This window comes from Drosophila miranda, chromosome XR (assembly GCF_003369915.1).
Source record: "Drosophila miranda strain MSH22 chromosome XR, D.miranda_PacBio2.1, whole genome shotgun sequence".
In the NCBI taxonomy this organism is placed as follows: domain Eukaryota; kingdom Metazoa; phylum Arthropoda; class Insecta; order Diptera; family Drosophilidae; genus Drosophila; species Drosophila miranda.
The window spans coordinates 5,258,227-5,283,906 of NC_046674.1; the positions used below are offsets into that span (position 1 = coordinate 5,258,227).

General features: G+C 47.7%; 3 protein-coding genes across 3 annotated transcripts; 2 read left to right on the forward strand and 1 right to left on the reverse strand.

Moving 5' to 3' along the window:
- Window positions 1-325: 325 nt before the first annotated feature.
- LOC108153341 (GPN-loop GTPase 2) lies at window positions 326-1,960 on the forward strand. Its single transcript, XM_033386902.1, has 2 exons — window positions 326-399; window positions 457-1,960. Exon 2 carries the CDS (start codon window positions 568-570, stop codon window positions 1,513-1,515), a length of 948 nt encoding a protein of 315 aa, XP_033242793.1. The 5' UTR covers window positions 326-399; window positions 457-567; the 3' UTR covers window positions 1,516-1,960.
- A 1,904-nt stretch (window positions 1,961-3,864) lies between these two features.
- LOC108153130 (hemocytin) lies at window positions 3,865-18,035 on the forward strand. Its single transcript, XM_017282919.2, has 27 exons — window positions 3,865-4,168; window positions 4,425-4,520; window positions 4,590-4,676; window positions 4,735-4,776; window positions 4,843-5,235; window positions 5,288-5,415; window positions 5,469-5,564; window positions 5,633-5,830; window positions 6,491-6,657; window positions 6,711-6,868; window positions 6,925-7,079; window positions 7,135-7,737; window positions 7,799-8,917; window positions 8,978-9,871; window positions 9,924-10,472; window positions 10,535-11,866; window positions 11,932-12,010; window positions 12,068-12,317; window positions 12,372-13,113; window positions 13,177-13,671; window positions 13,737-14,243; window positions 14,309-14,792; window positions 14,857-16,640; window positions 16,715-16,930; window positions 16,993-17,448; window positions 17,513-17,769; window positions 17,836-18,035. Exons 1-27 carry the CDS (start codon window positions 4,062-4,064, stop codon window positions 17,962-17,964), a joined length of 11,523 nt encoding a protein of 3,840 aa, XP_017138408.1. The 5' UTR covers window positions 3,865-4,061; the 3' UTR covers window positions 17,965-18,035.
- A 4,881-nt stretch (window positions 18,036-22,916) lies between these two features.
- On the reverse strand, window positions 22,917-23,854 carry LOC108150833. The gene is made up of 2 exons (XM_017279140.2): window positions 23,756-23,854; window positions 22,917-23,699 (listed from the first exon to the last, which is right to left on the reverse strand). The coding sequence occupies exons 1-2, from the start codon at window positions 23,784-23,786 to the stop codon at window positions 23,227-23,229; spliced, it is 504 nt and encodes a 167-aa protein (XP_017134629.2). The 5' UTR covers window positions 23,787-23,854; the 3' UTR covers window positions 22,917-23,226.
- Between the last annotated feature and the right edge of the window lie 1,826 nt (window positions 23,855-25,680).

Genomic DNA, 25,680 nt, shown 5'->3' on the forward strand with positions numbered 1-25,680 from the left:
GTCATTTTGGAAACGCAAATCTTTTTAAATATTTGTATTCTTAAATATATTTCTCGTATTGGTTTTGATAAAATTTAAACCGGAGAAAATTTTCTTATATGATGCCTTTGGAAGCTGGCAATGGAATTAGGCTGAGCGTTGTCTGAGCTAATTTTAACACCATTATATTTTAGCGTGATATGTAACTATAGTGTAATATATCAAAATTAATTTATACTAGAAAAATAGTTAAATATAACATTTTATAGCGATAAGTCATGAAAATTGTAAAACTTAAATTTCAATGTCAAAATATACCGAAAAGTATATAATATATCGTAAACGGTCACCCTGGTGCTAGCGTTTCGTTCATGACGATTGAACGAACTTTACCCACTGAAGCCCCTTAAATTTAAACAGGTGAAGAACTTGAGTTAAACCGCGGAACATAATACGGTATGTAAATTCTTCTTCTAGATCTTTTCTCTTTTCTAAAAAAAGACAGCGCTCAAATTGTTTAAGTTTCATCATCTTCGTGGAGTGTTTTTTAATAACCACGGTCTTTAATGGGTTAATCGTTTTCTGTCCATGACATTTATGTTGACGACAAAAATGTTGCAACGTTTTCAAACGCAAGCAAAAGTGGAGAATCCTCGCTATGGGCAGCTGATAATAGGCCCCCCTGGCTCTGGCAAGACAACCTACTGTAATGAGGCGTACAAGTTTTACCGCGAGCTGGGCCGGCAGGTTGGCGTCGTCAATTTGGATCCCGCCAATGACAACATGTCCTACGAGCCGGTCATCAATGTAATGGAGCTGATAACCGTTGAGGATTGCATGGAGCACCTGCAGCTGGGGCCCAATGGAGCTCTAATGCACTGCGCCGAGTACTTGGAGCAGCACATTGAGGATTGGTTGTTGCCGGCACTGCGAAAACTCAGCGCCACCCACAACTACTTCCTGTTCGACTGTCCCGGACAGATAGAGCTGTACACACATCACAATGCCATGGCGCGGGTGTTCGAGCGCCTGGAGCGGGAGCGTTACAGCCTGGTCACAGTGAATCTCATCGACTCGCACTACTGCTCGGAGCCAGCCAAGTTCATTGCCACCTTGCTGATGGCACTCAACACCATGATGAGGATGAGCTTACCGCATGTAAATGTCCTGTCCAAGGCGGACCTGCTGCGGAAGCACGAGTCGAAGCTACACTTCAATGTGGACTACTACACGGACGTGCTGGATTTGAAGTATCTGCTGGAGAAACTGGACGACGACCCTACCATGCGCAAGTACCAGAAGCTCAACGAGGCCATCTGCTCCATGGTGGAGGACTATGCCCTGGTCTCTTTCCAACTGCTAGACGCCTTCAGCACGGACAGCATGCTGCGGCTACGCAATCACATCGATAAGGCCAACGGCTATGTTTATAAGGCTGGAGAGGAGCAGACGGTCAACTCTCTGCTGGCCTGCGCCGTCGGAGCCGAGTCTGAGGCTGTGCGCCAGCAGCACGACGTTCAACCATATGTGGAGTAGCATTCGCACCTCGGAATCTTGCAATCTTCCCACTAAACCTAGACAACAATAGCATACATAAGCCACCACCTCCAATGGGCTGTGATAATCCTTGTCTAAAAAGCAAGACGAGCATTGTAAAATTTAAATAAACGACCATTTTACTTTAAAATGTTTTCGATTGGCTTGATGGAATTGGATTATGTACCTTTCGATCGTTATTAGATTTCAGATGCAATGGAAAATTAATTACATATGTATATGGGAGTGTCATTCTTAGTAGCTGTTGATAAGTTATCCGCCTATCTTAGTCCTCTATTATTTCATATTCATTCATGTTCTCACTTTTCCTGTTCATGACTCATCAGTGTTTGCCCATGCATAAAATTAACTGTAACGCTCTCAATTTCGATGTTTCGCACTACTCAGAAAAAGTTCCGTAAAATACATTTTCGAAAATTTTAAATATTTCATATATGGGGTATGGAGCACCACTGGTGTTGCCTTCAGCTCCCCTGCAGCTCAACAAGCCGCCCCGGCAGACCCTGCAGGTCCGCAGGCCACCAATAAACACTTATTATATATAAACACATATTTATATTATATTTTATTCATGCGACGGGGGACGGTCAGTCTCAGCTGTCTAGGCGGTGGGGCCTTTAGGGGAAGGGGGACGCAGCATCGGCCAAATACCACGAGACGCTGTCCAGGCTGTACTTAACTATAAAAAGCTTGTTGGTGAGAGTGGAGAGAGACGAGGTTTCGTGGCATCGCAGCTGAATACTGAGCGGCTATACTTTAACTGTAAATGCGAAGACAGGGTGAAGGAAGCACGGCATGGGCGAAAAAAGTCACTGCCGTGGAACAGCGGTGGTTTTGAGCCGAGTGCCCTGTTTATGCGAATCTTGATTTTCTGTTTGAAGCCAGTGTAGGCACACGAACAAGGCAATTTGCTCCAACAGCAGCATAAACTAAATTGAATCGTTCGTATTCCTTGATTTTGATATTCCGTTAAATATTACTAGCTAGATAGAACCCTCAGCCCTGCCCACATTTTATTCGATTAATGAATACATTTTCTACTTGACTGGCTCATTTAAATACTTCCTTTTATTGTATTGTGTCTAAAAAAGGCAAACAAAAATCGTAATTAATAATGAATTTATTAGATTGAATTGTTCTTGACCTGTTTATGCATTTGATTAGTTTCCTGTATACATATCTTGATCCCGATACCTATTCTTGGTCCTGTAACAAAACAATAAGCTGCACAATTTCTTCAAGATGGCTTTAAAACAGACTGACTAGTTTTTGCATTCATTGGAGCCTGCGATGAAAAAAGATTTCCTCAATTCTATACCATCCTTTCCCCAGGGTATGCTGAATGTTGCACCTAGCGTCTTTTTATGGCAAGTGCATATTATTCTCGTGATGGCACTTCTTCGATAGAAAACCGATAGTTATAGATAGTAAAATCGAATTTAAACTAAGCTCTCCTCGTTTAAACAAAAAAATGTATGGAAAATGCATTAATTTATGCACGATATTGACGCCATACTTACGCTGACTAGCCAGACGTATGACGTTAATGCTGTGGGATTTTCTCAGGTCAGCACACTTACGACGCGGCCTGGATCATTCGCATCGGTATGCGCGAGTTGCTGGCCTGTTAGAACTTGGAAGATAACTTCCAGGTGCTTGACGGCGTCGGGCTCTGTCTTGTAAAGGATCCTGATTTATTATGAGGCTGTTTTATGGTTTATTATAAGGTATCAACTACGATATTGCTGGACTTGTAATTTATTCTTTGTTTGTTCCTTATTGAATGAATCGAACATGAAGTGTATCATATTTATTGCACCGCCGAGCTATGTAAACTTAACGGCCAAATAATGAGCCGTTAAGATATCTAGTAAATAATGAAAATGCCGGCAAATGACGGGTTGTAGTTTAATCTCTTCTCGTGCAACCATTCAAGTTCAAGCTCAGTTTTTGCGTAATAGTACGTATTCCATTCATAATTTTCACTTGCCTGATAAATAGAATGGCGACGTAACAAGAGACTTACAGTCTCTGGACTGGTGGTATAGTTATGACATAGGCAACAGGAAGTGGCATTATCAGCCAGGCATTGGCCTCAGCCTCTGCCTCAACTTGGCATAGTTTTGATACATTCGCAATGCTATTTCTAACAGTCCCAGCATCGATAAGCTGAAGAAAAGTGAATTTTTTGCGCATTCCGGATAAAGTGGTGGGCTTGACTCCAGAAATCCCAAGCTCTTTGATAAGCCCGCCATCAAAATGGAGATTGGCGTGGGCATCGGGACTATAAAAGGCGCTCCCGAGCCACTGGCATCATTAGTCGCGATCGCGGAGTTGCCTGGAAGTCTTCAAGTTTCGTGGAAATCTGCAAAAGCGAATAGCTAGTGTCGACTGAATAAGTGTTCAACTGAGAAATAGTCCCAAAGGACTCAAAGGACATACGATTGAACAGTCCCATTGTCCTGGAAATAATGGATTACCAGTGTTAAAAGTCGAAAACTACAAGCTGGAATAGTCCTGCCAGAATGGCAAAGAAAGTGATATTTTTGTCCGTGTGGCTGCTCCTTGTTAGCCATGTGTGGGCCGAGGAAGGAGATCTAGTGATGAACGATGAGGATGACGAGGATATAAAGTGAGTGGATGGATATAAAGCTAAGATCCATTAGAACTGTGAACCAATGAAGAAGAAATTTATGGAAAGCTTTCCAACTACGACTCGTTTGGATAGTCCTTCTTGACTGCAGCTTCAAATTTCCTTGATTGCTTGACCCATAAATCCATCTCAAGAAAGTTAAATTTTTTTTTTTTTATTACAATGCCAAAAATTTTAAAGTCGCATTAAAATTGCGCTAAGTTTTAATGGTTATCTTGAATATTCGCAAATTTAGCCCCCTCGTCCAGGCCGTACCGGATGCCGTCGATAACGAAGTCGGGCGCGACGAGCGCCACATAAGCTTCTCTCTTCGGAATGCACCCGCAGTGAGGTAACGATAAATCGGAAGGAAGCTAGATAAGTGCGCCCAAGTTCAGAGCTAATTATATAATAATTATAGCGCTCGGTACAGTTATGCCGGATCTGGTGGAGGAGGTCCAGAATACGGTGGTGGCATCAAGACTTCGGCCAGTGCTGGAGGTTACGGGTAAGTTGAAGCACCAATTGGTTCTTTGAATATCCGTTGATATGCACTCTTGCTTCAGAGGGGCATTGGTAAACAAATTATTTGGAGTCTTTGGAAAGGGGTGAGTTCATAGGTGGATCACCTTCATCAATGATCCTTATCTCTTATCATCAAAACTTCTACCCAGAAACCAAGGAAATTTTTACGGCAACGGCGGACAGTCTCTGGCTGCCTACGGAAAGTGTTCCGCCCTGGAGCTGCCAATGAACGTGCACTCCGAGTGCCACAATGGTCGCTGTAAGGTCTCTTGTCCAGCTGGATATAGCTTCGGCCAGGACATCCAAGTCCTGGAGATGTTCTGCAGCAACGATGGCTGGATCATAGGCAACTCCATTTTCACGGTAGTGCCTCCCTGCCACGCTCAGTGCCAGCCACCCTGTCAAAACAATGGCATCTGTCTCTCAGCGGGCGTCTGTCAGTGTCCGGAAAACTATTACGGACCTGCGTGCCAGCAGAAGAAGTCCGTGTGTGCTTCGTTTCCCAAGGCTCCAAAGAACTCAAAGGTCGCCTGCATGAACAAGTGAGTATCGGTTTTACAAGAATGGATGGCTAGATTCTCGACCTGTTTTCAGTGTTTGTCATGCGGAGTGTATGCGGGGATTCCAGTTCCCCGATGGCAGTGCAATAACCAACATAGAATGCCGCAATGGCCAGTGGATACACACAAAGACCGGACTGTCAAAGCCCCCCGACTGTGGCCGTAAGTAAATTTCATAGTCCTTATGATTATATGGCTAATTCTTCTCCATTTAGCCACTTGTGACCCTGTCTGCACGAATGGCGGTCAGTGCATCAGCTTTAATGTTTGTCAGTGCTCCAAGATGTTCCGCGGTGGCCATTGTCAATATAGTAAGGCTCAAAGGCTCCCATTCCAAAGAGTTCTTCCAATCTCCTTCCAATTCTTCGCTTCTCCTTAGACATCGCCAGCTGCAATGTGACCAACACCAACTTCAATGGCAACTACAAATGCGCCTATGACTTGGAGGAGGCTCGGTGCACCTTCAACTGCCCCCAGGTGCCCGGACTAAAAGTCCAAGGACGCTTGGACATTGAGTACAAGTGCAACTATCAGCGGGGACAGTATCTTCCCTCACCACTTCCAAAGTGCATATTTCGTGAGTATCCCTAAATGGATTTGCATACTCTTGAAGGCGATATTACTCATAAAGGCAGATCAAGCAAGATCACCAAATAAAGTATACAAAATTAGCTTCCTTATAGAATGGACTTAGCTTACTAATAGCTAATCTAAAGATAAAATTGCTTCAACGTATTTTTTGAAGGATTAGATGCATATTTTTAACTTTTCCTCACCCAGAAGTGTTTTACCCGACGAAATTCTATTCTTAAATAAGCTGTTTTATATGTCATTAGTAATGATAGTTGCGCTGACAGGCTGAAATGCTCCCCTATGATCAGCCTATGTAAAACGATCGGGAACATTGTCAGCCGGCAAGGGCGGTGGCCGATTCATCGCGATGACTGCCGCAAGCCGTCTTATCGCTGGTGATCTCTTAATTTTGCTCGCACAGACAGACATACATAGCTATGTCGACTCGGCTATTAATGCTGATCAAGAATATATATACCTTATAGGGTCGGAGACGTTTATATACCTCTATGTTCTTTGAGTATCGGGTATTAAAAAACTGCGTCTTCGGCAAGACACAATGACGCATGATGCAGCCCTAGTGTATATAGGCAATAAGGTCATACGGCGATTACAGGTTATCTGTTATTTAGATGTTTTCTGAACGGGTTTTTATTATACACAGCTCCTGGGTACACCATCCGCTCCAGCACATCCACGCAGAAGGTGACGCAGCAGGCAGGACGCGTCTATCACGGCGGCTTTAGCGGTGAGATGGCGTATGAGATCCGGACCGAGCGTGAGAAGCTGCTAGCCCTCCTGGCCAAGTACAGGGACCTGGAGCGAAGAAGCGTATGTTAAACGTTTACTTGCGTTAATATTCGTTGATATTCTGATATCTGCAGGAATGGTGGTCATCGGAAGAGACTGTGGTGACCCCAGGCAGGTATTCCTTGTACCAGAGCAGCGAGTTGGATGTGGTTATTGACAAGACACCGAGACCCGCTCTCTGCACCACTTGGGGAGGCATTAATATGAAAACCTTTGATGGCTTGGTGTTCAAGTGAGTCTATTTTAATCCGAAGATGTCTCTGGGTAATAAACATTGCTTCCCTGCAGGGCTCCCCTGTCTTGCTCGCACACGCTGATTACGGACAAAGTGTCGGGAACCTTTGACATCATACTGAAGGCATGTCCCTACGGTTCCGGCTATGGCTGTGCCCACTCCTTGAAGGTTCTCTGGCAGTCCGTGCTCTACACCTTCGAGAATTTGAGTAAGGATCCAGTCTTCGACGCATAAACCATTATCTACATAGATATCTGCTTCAGATGGAACCATTCAGCTGTCCACGCCCATCAAGAAGCTGCCCATGTCCGTCCAAGTGATGGGCATGAAGGTGATGCCCGTTGCACAGCATGTGCAGATCGATCTCGAGTCGGTTGGCCTTAAACTCGACTGGGACCACCATCAGTATGTCTCCGTGCAGGCCGGACCTCAGATGTGGGGCAAAGTGGGTGGTTTGTGCGGGTCCCTCGATGGCGATTCCAACACCGACTTTGTGTCCCGGACGGGCAAGAAAGTGGAGACTGTCAAGGCATTCGCCGATGCCTGGCGCGTCCAGGATCGCAGTGAGATGTGCCTCGTGGAGAACAGCGCCGAGCTGGACTTTGGAATGGAATCCTGCGAACAGAGCAGGCTGCAGAAGGCGGTGTCTGTTTGTGAGCGTCTCCTGGCTAACGAAAAGCTAGGCGACTGCATCAAACCGTTCAACTACGAGGCCCTGATACGCACCTGCATGGCCGACTACTGCAACTGCGCCAATCGGGAGCATCCAGAAAGCTGCAACTGCGATGCCATTGCCATGCTGGCCAAGGAGTGTGCCTTCAAGGGCATCAAGCTGGAGCATGGCTGGCGCAATCTGGAGATTTGTCGTAAGTGTGGAAGATGGATGCGATTTAAAAAAGTCCCTTACATCTCCAACTACAATTTCAGCCATTAGCTGCGGCTTTGGACGCGTCTATCAAGCTTGCGGTCCCAATGTGGAGCCCACATGCGACTCGGATGTGGCCCTATCGCCCACCAGAGACACCTGCAACGAGGGCTGCTTCTGTCCCGAGGGCACGGTGCAATACAAGGACGCGTGCATCACCCGGGAGCTGTGTCCCTGCACGCTGCGCGGCAAGGAGTTCAAGCCAGAGTCGACGGTAAAGAAGAACTGCAACACATGCACCTGTAAGAACGGCCAGTGGCGATGCACGGACGACAAATGCGGTGCGCGGTGTGGGGCCATCGGGGATCCACATTACCAGACCTTCGACGGGAAGCGCTACGACTTCATGGGCAAGTGCTCGTACCATTTGCTGAAGACCCCGAACATGTCAGTGGAGGCGGAGAACGTAGCCTGCTCGGGCGCCGTCTCGGAGGCCTTGAGCTTTGCCGCACCCGATGATCCGTCCTGTACCAAATCGGTGACTATTCGCTTCGTCCTACGGGATGGCACGCCCTCGGTTATTAAACTAGACCAGGGGCTAACCACCATTGTCAATGACAAGCCCATTGCCAAGCTGCCGAAGATGTTGGGCCTGGGAGAGGTATTGATCCGTCGGGCCAGCTCCACTTTTCTCACTGTGGAGTTCGCCGACGGCATTCGTGTCTGGTGGGACGGCGTGTCGCGCGTATACATCGATGCTCCGCCCAGCTGGCGTGGCCAGACACAGGGCCTGTGCGGCACCTTCAACTCCAATACGCAGGACGACTTCCTGACGCCCGAGGGCGATGTGGAGACCGCCGTGGAACCGTTTGCAGACAAGTGGCGCACCAAGGACACGTGCCAGTTCAAGGCAGAGACCCACCAGGGCCCGCATCCTTGCACGCTTAATCCGGAGCGGAAGGCTCAGGCGGAGAAGCACTGCGACTGGATACTCCAGGACATCTTCCAGGACTGCCACTTCATGGTAGAACCGGAACAGTTCTACGAGGACTGTCTTTACGACACCTGCGCCTGCAAGGACGAGCTGTCCAAGTGTTTCTGCCCCATCTTGTCCGCCTACGGAACGGAGTGCATGCGGCAGGGCGTAAAGACGGGCTGGAGAATGACGGTTAAGGAGTGTGGTAAGTTCCGAATAAACATCCAAAACGAGCTGCAGAATTGAGCCCCTCCTCTGCCCCCAGCTGTGAAGTGTCCGATGGGTCAGATCTTCGACGAGTGCGGCGATGGATGTGCTCTAACCTGCGACGATCTGCCTAGCAAGGGAAGCTGCAACCGGGAGTGCGTCGAGGGCTGCCGCTGTCCGCACGGGGAGTACATCAACGACCAGGGCGAGTGTGTGCCCAAGCAGAAGTGCCATTGCAGCTTCGATGGCATGACCTTCCGGCCGGGCTACAAAGAGGTGCGCCCCGGGGAGAAGTTCCTCGATCTGTGCACCTGCCAAGACGGTGTCTGGGATTGTCAGGATGCCGAGCCGGGCGACAAGGACAAGTATCCACCCTCGTCCGAGCTGCGATCCAAATGCACCAAGCAACCGTTCGCCGAGTTCACAAAGTGCGCCCCCAAGGAGCCGAAGACCTGCAAGAACATGGACAAGTATATGGCGGATTCCACAGAGTGTCTGCCCGGCTGTGTCTGCATGGAGGGGTATGTGTATGACACCTCCCGCCTAGCCTGTGTGCTGCCCACCAACTGCTCGTGCCACCACGCCGGCAAGAGCTACGACGACGGCGAGAAGATCAAGGAGGATTGCAACCTGTGCGTGTGCCAGGCTGGTAACTGGAAGTGCTCAGAGAACGGCTGCGAGTCCACCTGCAGCGTCTGGGGTGATTCGCACTTCTCCACCTTCGATGGCCACGACTTTGACTTCCAGGGAGCCTGCGACTATGTTCTCGCCAAGGGCGTCTTCGAAAATGGCGATGGCTTCAGCATAACCATACAGAATGTCCTTTGTGGCACTATGGGTGTGACGTGCTCTAAGTCCTTGGAAATTTCCCTGACTGGCCATGCTCAGGAGTCGTTGATTCTCAGCGCAGATTCCGCTTACAGCACTGATCCGAACAAGACACCCATTAAGAGTGAGTAAAGGATCCCTTTGGCAAGTCTATTAACTAATATCCTTCTATGCAGAGCTTCGAGACAGCGTCAACTCCAAGGGACACAACGCGTTCCACATCTACAAGGCGGGCGTATTCGTTGTCGTAGAGGTGATTCCCCTCAAGCTGCAGGTCAAGTGGGACGAGGGTACTCGGGTTTACGTGAAGTTGGGCAATGAGTGGCGCCACAAGGTCAGCGGATTGTGTGGCAACTATAATGGCAACGGACTGGATGACATGCAGACCCCTTCCTTGGGTCTTGAGACCAGCCCCATGCTCTTCGGACATTCCTGGAAGCTACAGCCGCACTGCTCGGCCCCGGTGGCGCCCATCGATGCCTGCAAGTCACATCCGGAGCGCGAAACCTGGGCCCAGCTCAAGTGTGGTGCTCTAAAGTCGGAGCTGTTCGAGCAGTGTCACTCGGAGGTGCCTCTTGAGCGGTATTGGAAACGCTGCATTTTCGACACGTGCGCCTGCGATCAGGGCGGCGACTGCGAGTGCTTATGCACGGCAATAGCTGCCTACGCGGATGCCTGTGCCCAAAAGGGCATCAATATACGCTGGCGATCCCAGCATTTCTGTCGTGAGTAGAGAATTTATATCCATATTAAATAGTGAATAACCCTTCAAACGAAACTCTTTCAGCCATGCAATGCGATCCCCACTGCTCGGACTACAAGTCCTGCACTCCGGCCTGCGCTGTAGAGACCTGCGACAACTTCCTGGATCAGGGCATCGCGGAGCGCATGTGCAACAGGGAGAACTGTCTCGAGGGGTGCCACATCAAACCCTGCGACGATGGCTTCATTTACTTGAACGACACCTACCGCGAGTGTGTGCCCAAGGCCGAGTGCAAGCCCGTGTGCATGGTACGGAACGGAAAGACCTACTACGAGGGCGACATTACATACACGGATTCCTGTGCTACCTGTCGCTGCTCTAAGCGCAAGGAGATCTGCAGCGGCGTCAAGTGCAACCAGCCCACGCTTACCACGCCCGCCCATTCTGCTCCACTCGTGGAGGGGACCACCGAGGCAGTACCTCTGGCCACGCAGAATCAGACCAAGTGCGTCAAGGGCTGGACGAGATGGTGCGACAAGGATAAGGACACCTCGGACAAGAGTGTGCGGCTGAACGACGAGGAGAAGGTGCCGCGCTACGATCGCATGGAGAACGTATACGGCACTTGCTTAAAGGAGTACATGACAAAGGTCGAGTGTCGGGTCAAGGATACATACGAGGCGCCCGAACAGATGGATGAGAACGTGGTCTGTAACCTAGAAGAGGGTCTGCGGTGCACTGGGAAGTGCCACGACTACGAGCTGCGTGCCTTCTGCCAGTGTGACCAGGAGCCACTCCCGCCCACTCCCAAGCCCACAGAACGGCCTCAAATAGGGCTGACCTGCGACGCTGGCGTAGTGGAGTACAAGGATTTCCCCGGCGACTGCCACAAGTTCCTGCACTGCCAGCCCAAGGGAGTAGAGGGCGGCTGGATCTATGTGGAACAGACCTGCGGCGAGTACATGATGTTCAATCCCACCATGTTTATCTGCGACCACATCGCCACTGTCCAAGAACTGAAGCCCAGCTGTGGCAAGAAGCCCCAGCCGGAGCCGGAGTCGGAGCCCATCAAACAGTGTCCCGAGGGCAAGGCCTGGACGGATTGTGCCAATCAGTGCGAGCACACCTGCCACTATTACGGCAGCATCCTGCGGAAGCGCGGTCTCTGCCAGCCGGGTGAACACTGCAAGCCTGGATGTGTGGACAAACTACGGCCGGATTGTCGCATGCTCGGAAAGTACTGGCGGGATGAGGATACCTGTGTTCATGCCGACGAGTGCCCCTGCATGGACAAGGCCGAGCACTATGTCCAGCCCCACAAGCCCGTCTTCGGCGAGTTCGAAGTCTGCCAATGCATCGACAATGCCTTTACCTGTGTGCCGAATAAGCCGGATCCTATACCGGAGCGACCTTTAGGTGAGTAATTTGCGATATTTCGGAGCCTTTCCATTAAGTAATTGTGGATATTCTTGTACTTTCAGAAGGAGTACCAGAGCTTCAACCTCTCGAGCCCATTTTCCCCGTAACCCTTACCCCACCCCTGCACTGCGCTTCAGATCGGTATGGCCTCAATATCTATTCCATCCTTATTTGTTTTCAACATTCTTTCCGTTTTAGGCTCATCCCGAAAATCGAGAATGGCCCTCACTCTGTGCCCGATAGCATCTTCAACGCCAGCTCCCAACTGGCCCCCGAACACGGCCCAACCAAGGCTCGTCTCACCAAATATAATCCACAGGGCAGCTGGTCACCCAACATCAACGACCAGATGCAGTATCTCGAGCTGAATTTTGGTCGGCCAGAGCCCTTCTATGGAGTGGTCATGGCGGGAAGTCCTGACTTTGACAGCTATGTGACGCTCTTTAAGGTGATAGCCCCTTTCTAATCTTCATTCTGAACAGTTTCTGACCTGTACTTACAGATCCTGCACAGCCATGACGGCGTAGCCTATCACTATCTGGTGGATGAGACAGAAAAGCCGCAGATGTTCAATGGCCCCCTTGATTCTCGAGCGCCTGTTCAGACCCTCTTTAAGGTCCCCATTGAAGCAAGCTCGTTGCGTATCTATCCCCTGAAATGGCATGGTTCCATTGCTATGCGTGTGGAGCTGCTGATTTGCGGTGAAACGGAGGAACCTAGGACCACCATTTCCATTCCACCAACAAGCACGGAGCATCCAGCGCATTTGCAGGAAATGGACTGCATCGATCAGATGGGTGTGGATGATGGCAAAATGTATGCAGATCAGGTGCAATCGAGCAGTGTCTGGCAGCTGCCCAAGCCTGCCAAGAAGCCGGCACTGTTGGACCTACTGAAGCTATCGACGCCTCTGTCCTGGCGCCCCTTGTCCAATACCCCCAACGAATTCGTGGAGTTTGATTTCCTGGAGCCTCGAAACATTTCCGGTTTTGTGACCAAGGGTGGCCCCGATGGCTGGGTAACTGGCTACAAGGTACTGTTCTCCAAGAAAAAGCCCACTTGGAACACGGTGCTATCACCAAGTGGACAGCCGCGCATCTTTGAGGCCAACGTGGACGGGGAGACCGAGCGCAAACATCACTTTAAGAAGCCCATACTCACACAGTTCCTTAAAGTGGTGCCGGCCAAGTGGGAGAGGAACATTAACATGCGCATCGAGCCCTTGGGATGCTTTAAGCCCTATCGTAAGCCGCAACTCAAAGTCTGCCTATATTTGTATCGTTCTAAGCCACTTTCTTAATTCCTAGCTGAGATCAAGCGTCAAGTGCCTGTCGACAATAGTCTACCCACTAAGTGCAACATCTGCGATGGCATTGCAGGTCCGCAGTCCAGCTCCAGCGACTGCCCCTGCCAGAGCCAGCTGGCTCTTTTCTGGGATGGAAACAGTTGCGTGCAGCACAATCTGTGCCCTTGCGTGGAGAACTACGTCAGCTACCCGATCGGCAACAAGTTCGAGAACTCCGCCTGCGAGGAGTGTGTCTGTGTCCTCGGCGGGCACAAGAACTGCAAGCCCAAGAAGTGTCCGCCCTGTCAGGATGCCAAACTGCGACCGGTGATCACTAGCGATTGCTTCTGCAAGTGCGAGCCCTGTCCCAAGCAGCAAAGATTGTGTCCTTCCAGTGGAGACTGTATACCAGAGGTGCTCTGGTGCAATGGTGTTCAGGATTGTGCTGATGATGAGGACTCCAGCTGCAGAGATTCGTTCACTGTTGAGCCCGACATCAAGCGGGAGAAGAATGAGAGTGAGTAGATACCAAGAATGCAAAAACTTTCAGAATATCTCTATATTCACGTGTTATCCCTTTAGCTGAGATCATCACCTGTCCAGCGCCCGTTTGTCCTCCGCAAATGAAGATCAAAATCATCGAGAAGAAGACGCGCAAGATGTCAAAGATGTTTAGTTTCTCCAAGCAGGTTTCGATTGTAGACGACGGCGTGACCATCACCAAGACGAAGTTCGTATCCTCCAAGGAGCAAGTCCTGTCGATGCCCACGCAAGAGCTGGACTTCCAGGTGGAGGAGCAGTGCGACGAGTTCACCTGTGTGCCCATACCCAGCAAGCTGGTGGACAAGAACGAGACAATCTCCTGCACGGAGCCCAAGTGCCCGGAAAAGTACGACGTGGAGCTGGACATGAGCACAGCGAAGGCTGGTGACTGCTTGAGGTATACCTGCGTCCTCAGGCCCAACAAGGACGATGTGTGCGAGATCAGCGGCAAGAGCTTCACCACCTTCGATGGAACCCTCTTCAAGTATGGACCATGCAGCCACATTCTGGCCAGAGACATACACAACGGAAGCTGGTCAATATCGGGTAGGATTTGATCAATCACCAATCTAAATAATTTATTTTCTACACATGTATCCACATTTGTACAGTTCATCAGCAGTGCACTGACGAGTCGCGAAAGATCTGCCACAAGGTGATCACCATCCAGGACATCCAAGCCGGTAATGAGCTGATCCTCCTGCCCCACTTGAAGCTCAAGTTCAATGGCTTCGAGTTCACGGTCCAGCAGCTTATCAACTCGCCCATCTGCAAAGCATCCTTTGTGGTGTCGCAGCCGGGCAAGACCCTCCTGGCTGTTTCGACCAAGTACGGCTTCTGGGTTCAACTCGACGACATTGGCATCGTCAAGGTGGGCATCTCCTCTAAGTTCATACGCACTGTCGACGGTCTGTGCGGCTTTTACAATGGTAATCCCCGGGACGACAAGCGTTCGCCTGAGGGACAGATCATCGCTAACACGGAGAATTTCGGCGATAGCTGGTACGACAAGCGAGTGCCCAAGGATCAGTGCGGGGATCTGAAGTGCTCCAGGGAGATGCAGGCCAAGGCACTGCAGCTGTGCAATATCATTCAGTGAGTACTATGGCTGATCCTGCTCTATATCGATACAGTATACTTATCAATACGCTTTCCACAGCCACCCCACCTTTGCCCGCTGTCACAAGGCCGTGAACTACAAGCAGTTCTTGAACAACTATTGCCTCGAGGCTGCATGCGACTGCATGATGGCCAACAACGGGGATCCTGCCGCCTGCAAGTGCAACATTCTGGAGAGCTTCGTCAAGAAGTGCCTGAGTGTGAATCCGCTGGTCCAGCTGCGTACTTGGAGGGCGGTGGCTCAGTGCGAGATTACATGCCCGTCACCTCTTGTGCACACGGACTGCTACAAGCGACGCTGCGAACCGTCGTGCGATAACGTCCATGGCGATGACTGCCCCGTGCTGCCCGATACCTGCTTCCCGGGCTGCTACTGTCCGGAGGGCACCGTCAGGAAGGGACCCAACTGCGTGCCCATCTCTGACTGCAAGGACTGTGTGTGCAATGCCATGGGAGCCTCCAACTACATGACCTACGATCGAAAGAGCTTCAGCTTCAACGGCAATTGCACTTATCTGCTGTCTCGCGATGTGGTCCTGCCCGGTGTCCACACATTCCAGGTGTACGTCAGCATGGACGATTGCAAGAAACTGGGACAGAGCAGTCCCGTGGATGGAGGCAGCTGTGCTAAGTCGCTGCACATTCTCAATGGGGATCATGTCATCCATGTGCAGCGGGTGCCGCTGAAACCGAAATCCCTCCAGGTCTTGGTCGATGGTTTCGAGGTGAAGCGGATGCCTTACAAGGACAGCTGGATATCTCTGCGCCAGGTGGTGGGCAAGGACCTGGTGCTCTCCTTACCCGAGTCCCATGTGGAACTTACGGCCTCGTTCGCGGATTTGATCTTCTCTTTGGGCGTGCCCAGCATCAAGTACGGCAGCAAGATGGAGGGCCTCTGTGGGGACTGTAACGGAAACGCGGCCAACGATTTGCAGCCCAATCCGGCCAAGAAAAAGCCGGGAGTGGATGTCATCCAGAGCTGGCAGGCCGACGAGCCCAGGCTGGGACTCACCGACGCCCAAAAATGCCTCAGCGAGGATGTTCCCAAGGAGCAGTGCATCCCGCTGCCGCCGGAGAAGGACCCCTGCCTGCAGTTCTACAACGCAGAGCTGTTCGGCAAGTGCCCGCTGGTCGTAGATCCCATTTCATACGTCTCCGCGTGCCAGCAGGATATCTGCAAGCCGGGCAACACCCAACAAGGAGTCTGTGTGGCTCTGGCTGCATATGCCAAGGAGTGCAACCAGTACGGGATCTGCACCACGTGGCGAAGGCCCCAGCTATGTCCATATGAGTGTCCCAGCGACATGGTGTACGAGTCCTGCGGCTGTGCCAAGACCTGCGACACCATCAAGGCCATGTCAGAGTACGATGCTGTGAGTCTGAAGAGTCAGACTGTCATCCAGACGGTGAAAAGCGATGAGATGTGCATCAATTCGGAGCGATTCGAGGGTTGCTTCTGTCCCCCTGGACAGGTGTTGGACGCCGGCAAGTGTGTTCCTGAGTTGGCCTGCTCAAAATGCGATGATGGTGTGCACCTGCCGGGAGAAAAGTGGCCAAAGGACAAGTGCACCGACTGTCAGTGCGATGTGAACGGCAAAACCTCGTGTGTGCAGAAGAAGTGCCAGGTGGAGGAGAACATCTGTGCCGAGGACTACAAGCCGCAGATAATTGTTACCAAGGAGGAATGCTGCCCTAGATATAGATGCGTCCCAGAGCCCAAGGATCCTACCAAACTTTGTCTGGCGCCTATGATGCCTGTCTGCGGTCCGGGACAGTTTAAAAAGCAGAAGAACGACGTCAATGGCTGTCCTCAATACATTTGCGGTGAGTTGGGATCGCATCAGTCGGATCAGTTATGCTTGCCCAGAGTTTCCATGAACCATATTTATCTTCCGTAGAATGCAAACCAAAGGAAGAGTGTGAAGTGCTGAAGCCGCCGAGGGAGCTGCTGCCTGGCGAAGAGCTAGTCAATATTGAGGAAGGTTGCTGTCCCACACAGAAAATCGTCTGTAATCCAGAGCTGTGTCCCAAGCCTCCCATTAGTTGTCCAGAGCGATTCTACGAAGTGAAGACCACAAAGGAGGTCGATGCCTGCTGTTCCACCCACTCCTGTAGTAAGTCAATAGCCGAAATGGTAAAGTTAAACATCCAACCATGGTTTATACTCTCTTTTTAGTGCCTCCGAAGAATCTGTGCATTGTCCAGTACGAGCTGGACGATTCCTCGAAGTTCACCAAGCAGGTGGGCGAGAAGTGGACTCATGCCAAGGATGTGTGCAAGCGCGAGACCTGTTCCTATGGCCCCGATGGCAATGCACAGGTGCTGAGCACTCTGGAGAAGTGCTCGACGGACTGTGCGCCTGGCTTCAGCTATCAGAGGCTGGATAAAAGCAAGTGTTGTGGCAAATGCATCCAATCCTCCTGTGTGTTCGAGCAGAAGTTGTACGGAGCCAATGATCTCTGGAAGTCCGCAGACAACTGCACGCTCTACAGCTGCCTGAAGAAGGATAACCAGCTGATGGTCACCTCCTCAAAGGAGATATGTCCGGATGTGGCCGGGTGTCTGTCCCATCTTCTGTACCAGGATGGCTGCTGTAAACGCTGCAAGTTGGAGCCGTTGGTGGAAGATAAATGTAAGTAGACATACACGCATTCCGTACACAGGATTTTTATTAAACTAGTTCCCCTTATTTGTAGCCACTTGTTTGCCTGTGTCCCTGGCCGAGTCGCAGACCAAAGAAATCCTCAAGTTCTCCAAATCCGGCCATGGCGTCTGTGTCAATGCCGAACCAATTAAGGGCTTCACCGACTGCCAGGGCGCCTGCTCGTCCGGATCCAAGTACAACACACTCACCGACATGCACGAGAAGTTCTGCACCTGCTGCAGCATAAAGTCCTACCACCCGATCTCAGTGAAAATGGTCTGCCAAAACGGTCACACGTACAGCCAAAGGGTTTGTCTCTCTCTCTATACATTGATTCTTCTGCTGGAAATCACTTTCATATTCTTTCCTTTCCAGCACGAGGTGCCGGCCAACTGTGGCTGCTCGCCCTGCTCCGAGCTCTCGGACCCACCGATCGATGTGCGAATGCTGCCGGACGTGCAGTATCCACTGCTGAATCTGCTCGGAAATCATCAGGAGAACTAAATGAACAAGTTGCATAAGTTTAAGTTAGTTAAGTGAACTGAGCACTTAAAATAAAAAAAATTGCATAAAAAAGCTATGTTTACTAAAAATTCCCGGGTCCCGAGAGTGGAAATATTAAAATGGAAGATTTTAACTTCCACTGAGGTTGAGAGTCCATATTACACTCCCAATGGCAGAAAGTCGTGGATGCGCTGGGAATGGCCAACACAGTCCGAAAGATAAATACAGCTGGTCAACAGTTAAACTTGACATGACCAGCTAAAAATATTTTATCGGAAGTGAACAAATTTCACGGAACCACCAAGTTTAATCAAGTGTATCCGAACGTCACCTATTATCCCATATTCAGTGTACTCGTAAGCCATAACGATGGAAAAATGTAATCTCAAGCAGGAAATGAGAAGCAAGCTGAGCAAGCAACACTGCGAGAGAGCACCCAATCGATATGCAATCTACCTAAATACCATACGCAGAGGTAGCAGGGCTGCCGCCGGATGCCGCTTAAAAATCTAAAATGCAAAAATCGTTTATTTGCTCAAGAGCCGTTAAAATGTACTACCAAAACACGACGAACCATGAGAGTACGGAGCAGAACCGGAAGGGAACTGGACCCGGCCATGCTGCAAAAAGTCAAACATAGCCATTTCTTGCAGGTTTCAATTTCAATTTATTGCATACACAGAAAACGACTGAGACGGAGGGAAGAGGGAGACTGACGAAGAAATTGTTGTAGATATTTGGACGTGCAGTCGAGCGCAAACAAGAACACAGACGGACGGAATCTCCCCTTATATTTGGTGCTCAGACATATGTAGATCTCACATACAAAAATTATAAGGATATACGCTACGTGAAGTCAATAAATAAAACAGTTGTGTACTCCCGGCCCGGAATAAAAAGGAGGAAGTAGTAGCTCCAGAAGCAGCGGTGTGAAGACTTACACTGAAAGAAAAATCCAGCTCAAAATAACTGGAAATGGGTACTTGGTTCTTAAATGCCAGTTACGAATCAGTAAACTATTTCTCAAATATACATATAATACCATTCTAATTTTGTCTTTGATAATACAAGGGTTATTGTATTCAATATTCAAGATTCTCAACGGTTGAATAATTTTTAAGATAAGTCATAGACTGTGTGAGGATCGTGACGTTTTTGTAGCGACTGAGAGGTTCTTATATAATAAATTATGTTACCTTTTAATAATGGCTTTTGTAGATTTGTTAGCTTTTGGAAATTTGATTCAATATAAGAAGCTCTTCTCTACATTGTGTCCTTTATTATTTCATAATTTTTGAATGATTTTGATATGCTATGCATTTCTAGGATATAATTGCTATTTTAAGTCTATTTTTCCAGTGTAGTTTCCCCATTCTCTTCTTGGCAGAGAAGACGGCTGGGAACGAACACGTTCAATTTAATACAAATGCGCTTAGGTGCGGGTGGCAGGATAGCCCGTTCCTGCGCCTGGGCCGGATTTATGCCAAGCGACGCTTTTAGTCTTCGTCGCCAGCAACAGCTGCTGCTGTAGCCACCCAGCCACCTCCGAATGAGGTGCCTGCAACTGCAACAGCTGTGCTTACAAAATCCTCTTGCATAAAGTCATTTCTGCATCTGGTCTGCATGCCATTTTTGAAATACTTCTCTGCCGAATCATCATGGTTCCTTAATATGCTTGGGTTAAAATAAATATGGGCATGAAATGGACGGAATGCACTGGAATGCCTTTCATTGTATCTCTAATCAGAGGTGCTCGCTTTCACAGAGGCGGGTATATAAAATTGTGATTTATATGCATTGAACAAAATGATAACACAGTTATGGCCGATTCTCGAGTAAACTCCTTGCATACTTCAGGGCGCACCACAGAACATATTGCAGCTCAAGAAAGACACACACAATCACACTTGTTTAGAGAAATATAGATCTAGATGTGCAGAGGGAGTGAGCGCGACACGTTCGGTTTGGCCTCAAATTCAAAATTATGTGGGAAATGCGTATGGGAAAAGCTGCAGCTGGATATGGATTGATAAATAAATAGTGCAAAGACACTGGCACATACACACATCCTTACAGAGATGAGACACGCAAAGGCAGACGTGGAAATACATTTTTTCACAAAAATAGATTGAAATTACAATTACTCCGGATAGTCCCTGGATCCCTGGATTAAGATGCGATAGAATTTATCGGTAGGTATTTGTAGCAGGAATATTTATAGCCTCTAACTAAAGATGTTTTCCCTCTGATAACGATAAAACCTTTGATTTCAGATTACCGTGGAATATTTCGTAGACTCGGGAACAAGTTTTGTTTAGTGAACATAACGAACCGAGAGCAGCGAAGAGTGATTTTCTCTCTCTCTCACACACTCTTCGTAGTACAATGTGTGCGCCCTCCGGCGGAGAGGAGCCATAATGACAGATTATCGGGTATATGTAAATATAGAGTCGCTGCCATTGCAGTGAACACAGATCCAGCACACCATATGACTTAAGCCATTGTAGTTTTTAAGATGCCATGTCCAGGTCCTCGACAATGGCGTTTGTTGTTTTTGGTTTTGTGGGAAGTTTTTGATGCATTTAAGTGGTGGTCAAGAACACCAAGAACACCTTTGTGTCGCTGCGCTCAGACTTTTGCCAGCTTTTTTCGGCGTTTCTGTTTGTGCCAACTACTATAGTTTCGTTGCATAATATCCTTTGACAGGGTACACTTTCGCTGAGCTTCAAGAAAAGAGCTCCCTAATAAAATATCATGCAATTTTTTTTGGCTCTACTTGGGAGCACATGTGTAAAAAAACAATTTGTGCGGGATTGCGGTCGGAGAAAAACCCGACACCAGGTCCCGAGGCAGAAAGGGTAACAGCTTTGGTGGCTGCTTCCAAATTGTTGCTGGAACTTGGAAGGTAGCCAAGGAATAAAGACTACTGCTGCTTTTCCTGTTCATGCTGTTCCTGCAGCTCCTGTTGCTGCATTGGCCACAATTGCAAGCCGCTTGCGGCAAGGACATGGCTAGGAAATCGCGTGCATGTTTATCATTTTAATGATGGGGCGCTGGGGAATAGAATCCTGCGTGCACAGAGTCCTTTTATCATTTAATGAGCTGTAATCGCTCTTAATTACCCCAAACAGTGAGTTCTCAGGGCATATATGTATGTACATATGTATGTACTTATACAAATATGAATGTATGGGCCGCAGATCCGCTGCAGCACTTCCTTCACTTCCTCTTTTGGTGTGCGACGTGCGTCTATAATGGTTTTATCTGTGTGTCTGCTCTTCTTTTTGCTTTCGTCAAAGGATATTTATGCATGTGCATTCTGCGTTTCGTGCTTGGCATAACAAAAACCAAATTTGTCCTCCTAATAAACTCTAAACGAATTTGCTTTCCTTACAATCAAGGTGTTAGCTTTCTGAAACGTTCTGGCCCCCTTTACGGTCCAGGCTCTCTGTAAAGCTTGCAATATATGTAATTATGCTAATCGATACTTCGACATTTGAAATTGGTTATCAAAAACACATGAAGTTAACGAATTCCCTGTGGGTAGCCTGGTGCACACTTTGGCCTCGTCATCTGTGAAATGGACTTTTCCCAATGTAATTATCGAATGTAAGCTTTTCTTCTGAGTTCACAGCACTCTAAATCGTTAAACGATTTTCCTACAGCAAAGTCTGTCTGAGAAAGTTTCGAAAAAAGTTTATGGTATAGTCCAAGGCCTGGGACCAGGGACTCCATTCTAGGTTTTGCATATTGAGGTAATGAAAGATATTATAGAAAAGCAAATGGAGTTGAATTTATATGTTACTCCCCCCATTTCAGTGGAGTCTTGAATAGCAACGTCCTAACCCGCCGATATGAGTAAAATATTGGACGACTCTGTCGAGATGATTTTCACAATAATTATCCGGCATTGGGTGCAGAGGCTATCCGCTACCCCCACCAATTAAACTTCCCCTTTCTGGAGAGCCACCAGTCCCCTATATATTAGGCACTTAACTTTGGAATAACTATTTTCATTGGAGGAGTGGTGATGGAAAAGTGGAAGCTTAAGTCGGGAGGATGGTGGCAGACACATCTCCATATTTGTGTGCGGGTAGATCTGCATTCGCCAATCTAAGCTGCTGGTAAATAATTAATTAATTATAGCTTGTGATTGTAATCCGCTTTTAGCGACGGCTACGACTAGGGACTCTGTATGATGGCGAATCCTTTTGCTATTTGCACAATAGCTCGAAGTTTTAGTTAAACATAGCGACAAATGGCATGGCCCCCGGCTGCAGAATCCCCTAACTACCCCCTTCCCGAGACTAATAACACACCTTTACGTGGCTCCCTCCCTGCCTGCCCTCGAGTCTGGCTTCTAGGAAACTGAGTGCAAACATTTACAATTTCAAATTTCGACTATTGTTGACCTAAGCCAACTGTTTATGAAGGTATACCCTTAAAAATAACAAGCTAGGGAGTCGTGTGGCTCTTATGGATTATGATGGGCATAAGGTCTAAAAATAGGCAATGAAAAGGCTGCTTAAGATAGTCCCCTAGCTATAGTAATATATTTTTTCATATCTCCAATTATTTATCCCTATAATACTTCCTTTTACACCCCCAATTGTTCGTGAATGCCTTATTTTAATGGAGCTCCATTAAAAGTTGGGGGCATTCCTATCGGTGAATGATATTGTGGCAGCATAATAATCGATGGCTGACTGGCTTCACTTGTTGATGATTACAATTCCGATTTCCGATTAAAAGTGTTGCACATCAACATATGTACTAGTTTTGTAATTTTCCTAGAGAAGCGAATACGAAGGTGAGATTGCTATTGCTAATCGGACCACAAATAATTTATGGTGTTGTCGATTAGTCAAGTCCATCCATGGCTAAGGGATTTAATTCCAAAGCCGTTCAATTCTTTTAAAAGCCGTGTCGAGATAAAGCTATAACAAACTGACTCAAAAAATCATGTGCCTGGCGATTGGCGATTGTTAAGCTGTACAACTTCATAGATACCATACAATTGAATATAACATATCTAATATCTACTTAACAAGAAGGCGAAGTGGATCGGAAGTATATCTAATGTAAAGCGAACCCAACTTTTTTAGGTTTACCATACATAAATGTGAATCCAATTTAGCCAGGCTATTGAATATTCTTTTTGTATAGTAAAACTACGAGATGTTATCTTTGAATGGGTTGAGAAAAATGAGTGACTGAGTAAAAATGAAACCAATTGAGCAACTTAGCAGCTGATCTTATTCACTAGCACTTGATCCCATTACCAACACACATTTGGCCGCACTGGGAGTTGATGGCATTGGCAAAGATGTCGGGGTCGACTTCGGGTTCTTTGGGTACAGGGATGATATCACTGAGCAGGGTTTCCATCTCTTTGAATTCCGGCCTTTGCAATGACGGATCAGCTTCCATTAAGGTATCGCGAATCCCCATAGAAAGAGATAACAGTTCTTTCTCTCCAATTTTGGGTAGATATCGAAGCCCTCGATCAGCATTGGTCCCCTCTTGTGGAAAATCGATACTTGGCTCACGCCAATCGCCTAGAATATCTGCCAATCTACAAGTCAACAATACCAGCTTTGCAGGAACCGTGCTTAGAACCTTATTTTGGGCTGTATGCACGGCTACGGCACTTTCGAGGGCCTTTTGGTATTCCACTAACTTGCAACGACTATCGCAATTATCTATTCCAAAGATCTTTGACGGGGCAAGCAAAACTTTTGACGTAGTGATATTTAGTAGTCATCCACTTGGTATCTGATGTCCAACTCACCGAGAAAGAGCACAGGTAACATCTGCTTCATATTGTAAAATGTGTAGATTTTTGATTTGCAGTCACTTAAATAGTATTGTCGATTAGTCAAGCCCTTTGTACTTATATAACATCCGTGGATAAATGATTCAGTTTCGATGGTGTTCCCGTATATAAAACGTTGTCAAGATGTCTAGATACGAACATTGGAAATGGTCATTAATCGGAAGTCCATTGTTCCACAACTCTATGTGGGGAACATTTCTAAACAGGGAAAAAGACTATCCAAATCTCGAATCATGCAATGGGTACCACCGTTGACTCCAAGAGTAACTGTAGTCTGGGACTGTACATAAATATTATTTAATAGAAAATTAAATAAATAATTTTATTTATTTATTTATTTTAATGAATGAATGAATTTTCCACTTTCGGTTCTCACTCCGAGCATTACTGCCAGAATTAAAGTGGTAATACGCCAAAGATGCGAGGAAGGCTGTCTAAGACTGCTCTCCTTTACTTGGCCTTATGATTATCAAAAGTGGAATTGGCTTGCCAAGGCATTAGAATCAATTATGCATTAGCCTAAATCGACACATAAGCGAATGTATGTATCTATGTATATGAACGACGAACCATTTTGGGAACACACACGGACGAAGGCCTGAACTGATGACTGGATCCCTTGTGTGCCGACTGTGTGCTGTCTGGGATCTGGGCTGTCAAGTGAATTCAATTGAATCCCAAGTGGTCTATGGAATTAGTTGTAATTGATTCATGAAATAATGTATATCATGGCTTTTTGTCGCCAACTCTATCCTCGCCCGACCTGAAGCTGGAGGATACTACGTGCAAGTTTAGCAAATTGCATTTAACCGTGATTTCAGCAAAAGTATTTCAAAGTCTCTACTGCTCAGATTAATCAGAATAGATTTAACACTTTAGTTCTGATTCAATTTGAGACAAGAGTATGTCCTCAGAGCTCTGGCTTGTAATCAATTTTTCATGGAAATCTGACACAATTTTCACCAGGTCCCCACAATTTCTTGTGGGGAGAAGTACAAGTGAAAGGAAAATAATTCCTCATCAGCATCTCTTCTGTTTTATTCTGACATATTTACGAGTATTCCAATCCTCCTCCATTTGCTGTTGTTTCTAGTTCTGCTCCTGCTCCTGCTGGAAAATAATTCAGGAGCTGCACTTTGACGGCTCCTGCATGATGCACTCGGTACTTATCTTTTACCTGCACCTTCACCATATATACCCAGACCTCTGCACCGCCGATGTTAAAAGTTCGTTCTTTACAAATAAGCATTAAAAGGAGGAGGCAGAGCTCCATTTTCCGTTTTCACTCCTGTTGTAGTTCTTGCCTCATTGCTAATTCCACGAAATCGAAGAACCATCAAACCCTAATGCCTCCCAATCGGGGACAGCTGCAGTGTGGGTAGCTCTCTTGCATTTTGTTAGCATATTTTCAAGTTTTTCACGCCGCTCCAAAGCCACTTGGGTGTCACTTTGGTGGCACCATCATCACTACTAGTAGATGCAGAGCAGAGCAGAGCATGGGGTATGGCTGAGAAGCTGTTTGGGGCTCCAATTTATTTATAAGGCTGTTGTGTTCATGAATATTTCGGTGCCTGGCTGCTGATGTTGGCTGAATGCCTCTCCAGCACCCTTCCTTACCTTCTACTTTCCCTTAATTTCCGTTCGCTTTGTACGTTTTGTTTGATTTTGTTTTCGGTGTGATTCGTATAGCTGGGCGTATCTGAAACGAGTTCTATTACACAATTGTGCACTATGGATTGGTATCTCAGTAAATTAACGTGAGAGGCCCCTCCTGGAGAGGGTCCAATCTATTGTGCGAAATAAATTAAGAAATTGACACGCTGCACATTTTTGATATATGCCCATGCCCCAGCCACAAGTTTACTTTATTTTGAAATTAA

Excerpts from the sequence above, each read along its gene's own strand:
- LOC108153341 (XM_033386902.1), top strand. The coding sequence starts at position 568 with ATGACATTTATGTTGACGACAAAAATGTTGCAACGTTTTCAAACGCAA.
- LOC108153130 (XM_017282919.2), top strand. The coding sequence starts at position 4,062 with ATGGCAAAGAAAGTGATATTTTTGTCCGTGTGGCTGCTCCTTGTTAGC. Across the intron at positions 11,867-11,931 it reads TATACCGGAGCGACCTTTAG|AAGGAGTACCAGAGCTTCAA; the intron begins GTGAGTAATTTG and ends TTGTACTTTCAG. Across the intron at positions 14,793-14,856 it reads CAGCTGTGCAATATCATTCA|CCACCCCACCTTTGCCCGCT; the intron begins GTGAGTACTATG and ends CGCTTTCCACAG.
- LOC108150833 (XM_017279140.2), bottom strand. The coding sequence starts at position 23,786 with ATGAAGCAGATGTTACCTGTGCTCTTTCTCG. Across the intron at positions 23,700-23,755 it reads GTTACCTGTGCTCTTTCTCG|TTTTGCTTGCCCCGTCAAAG; the intron begins GTGAGTTGGACA and ends CTACGTCAAAAG.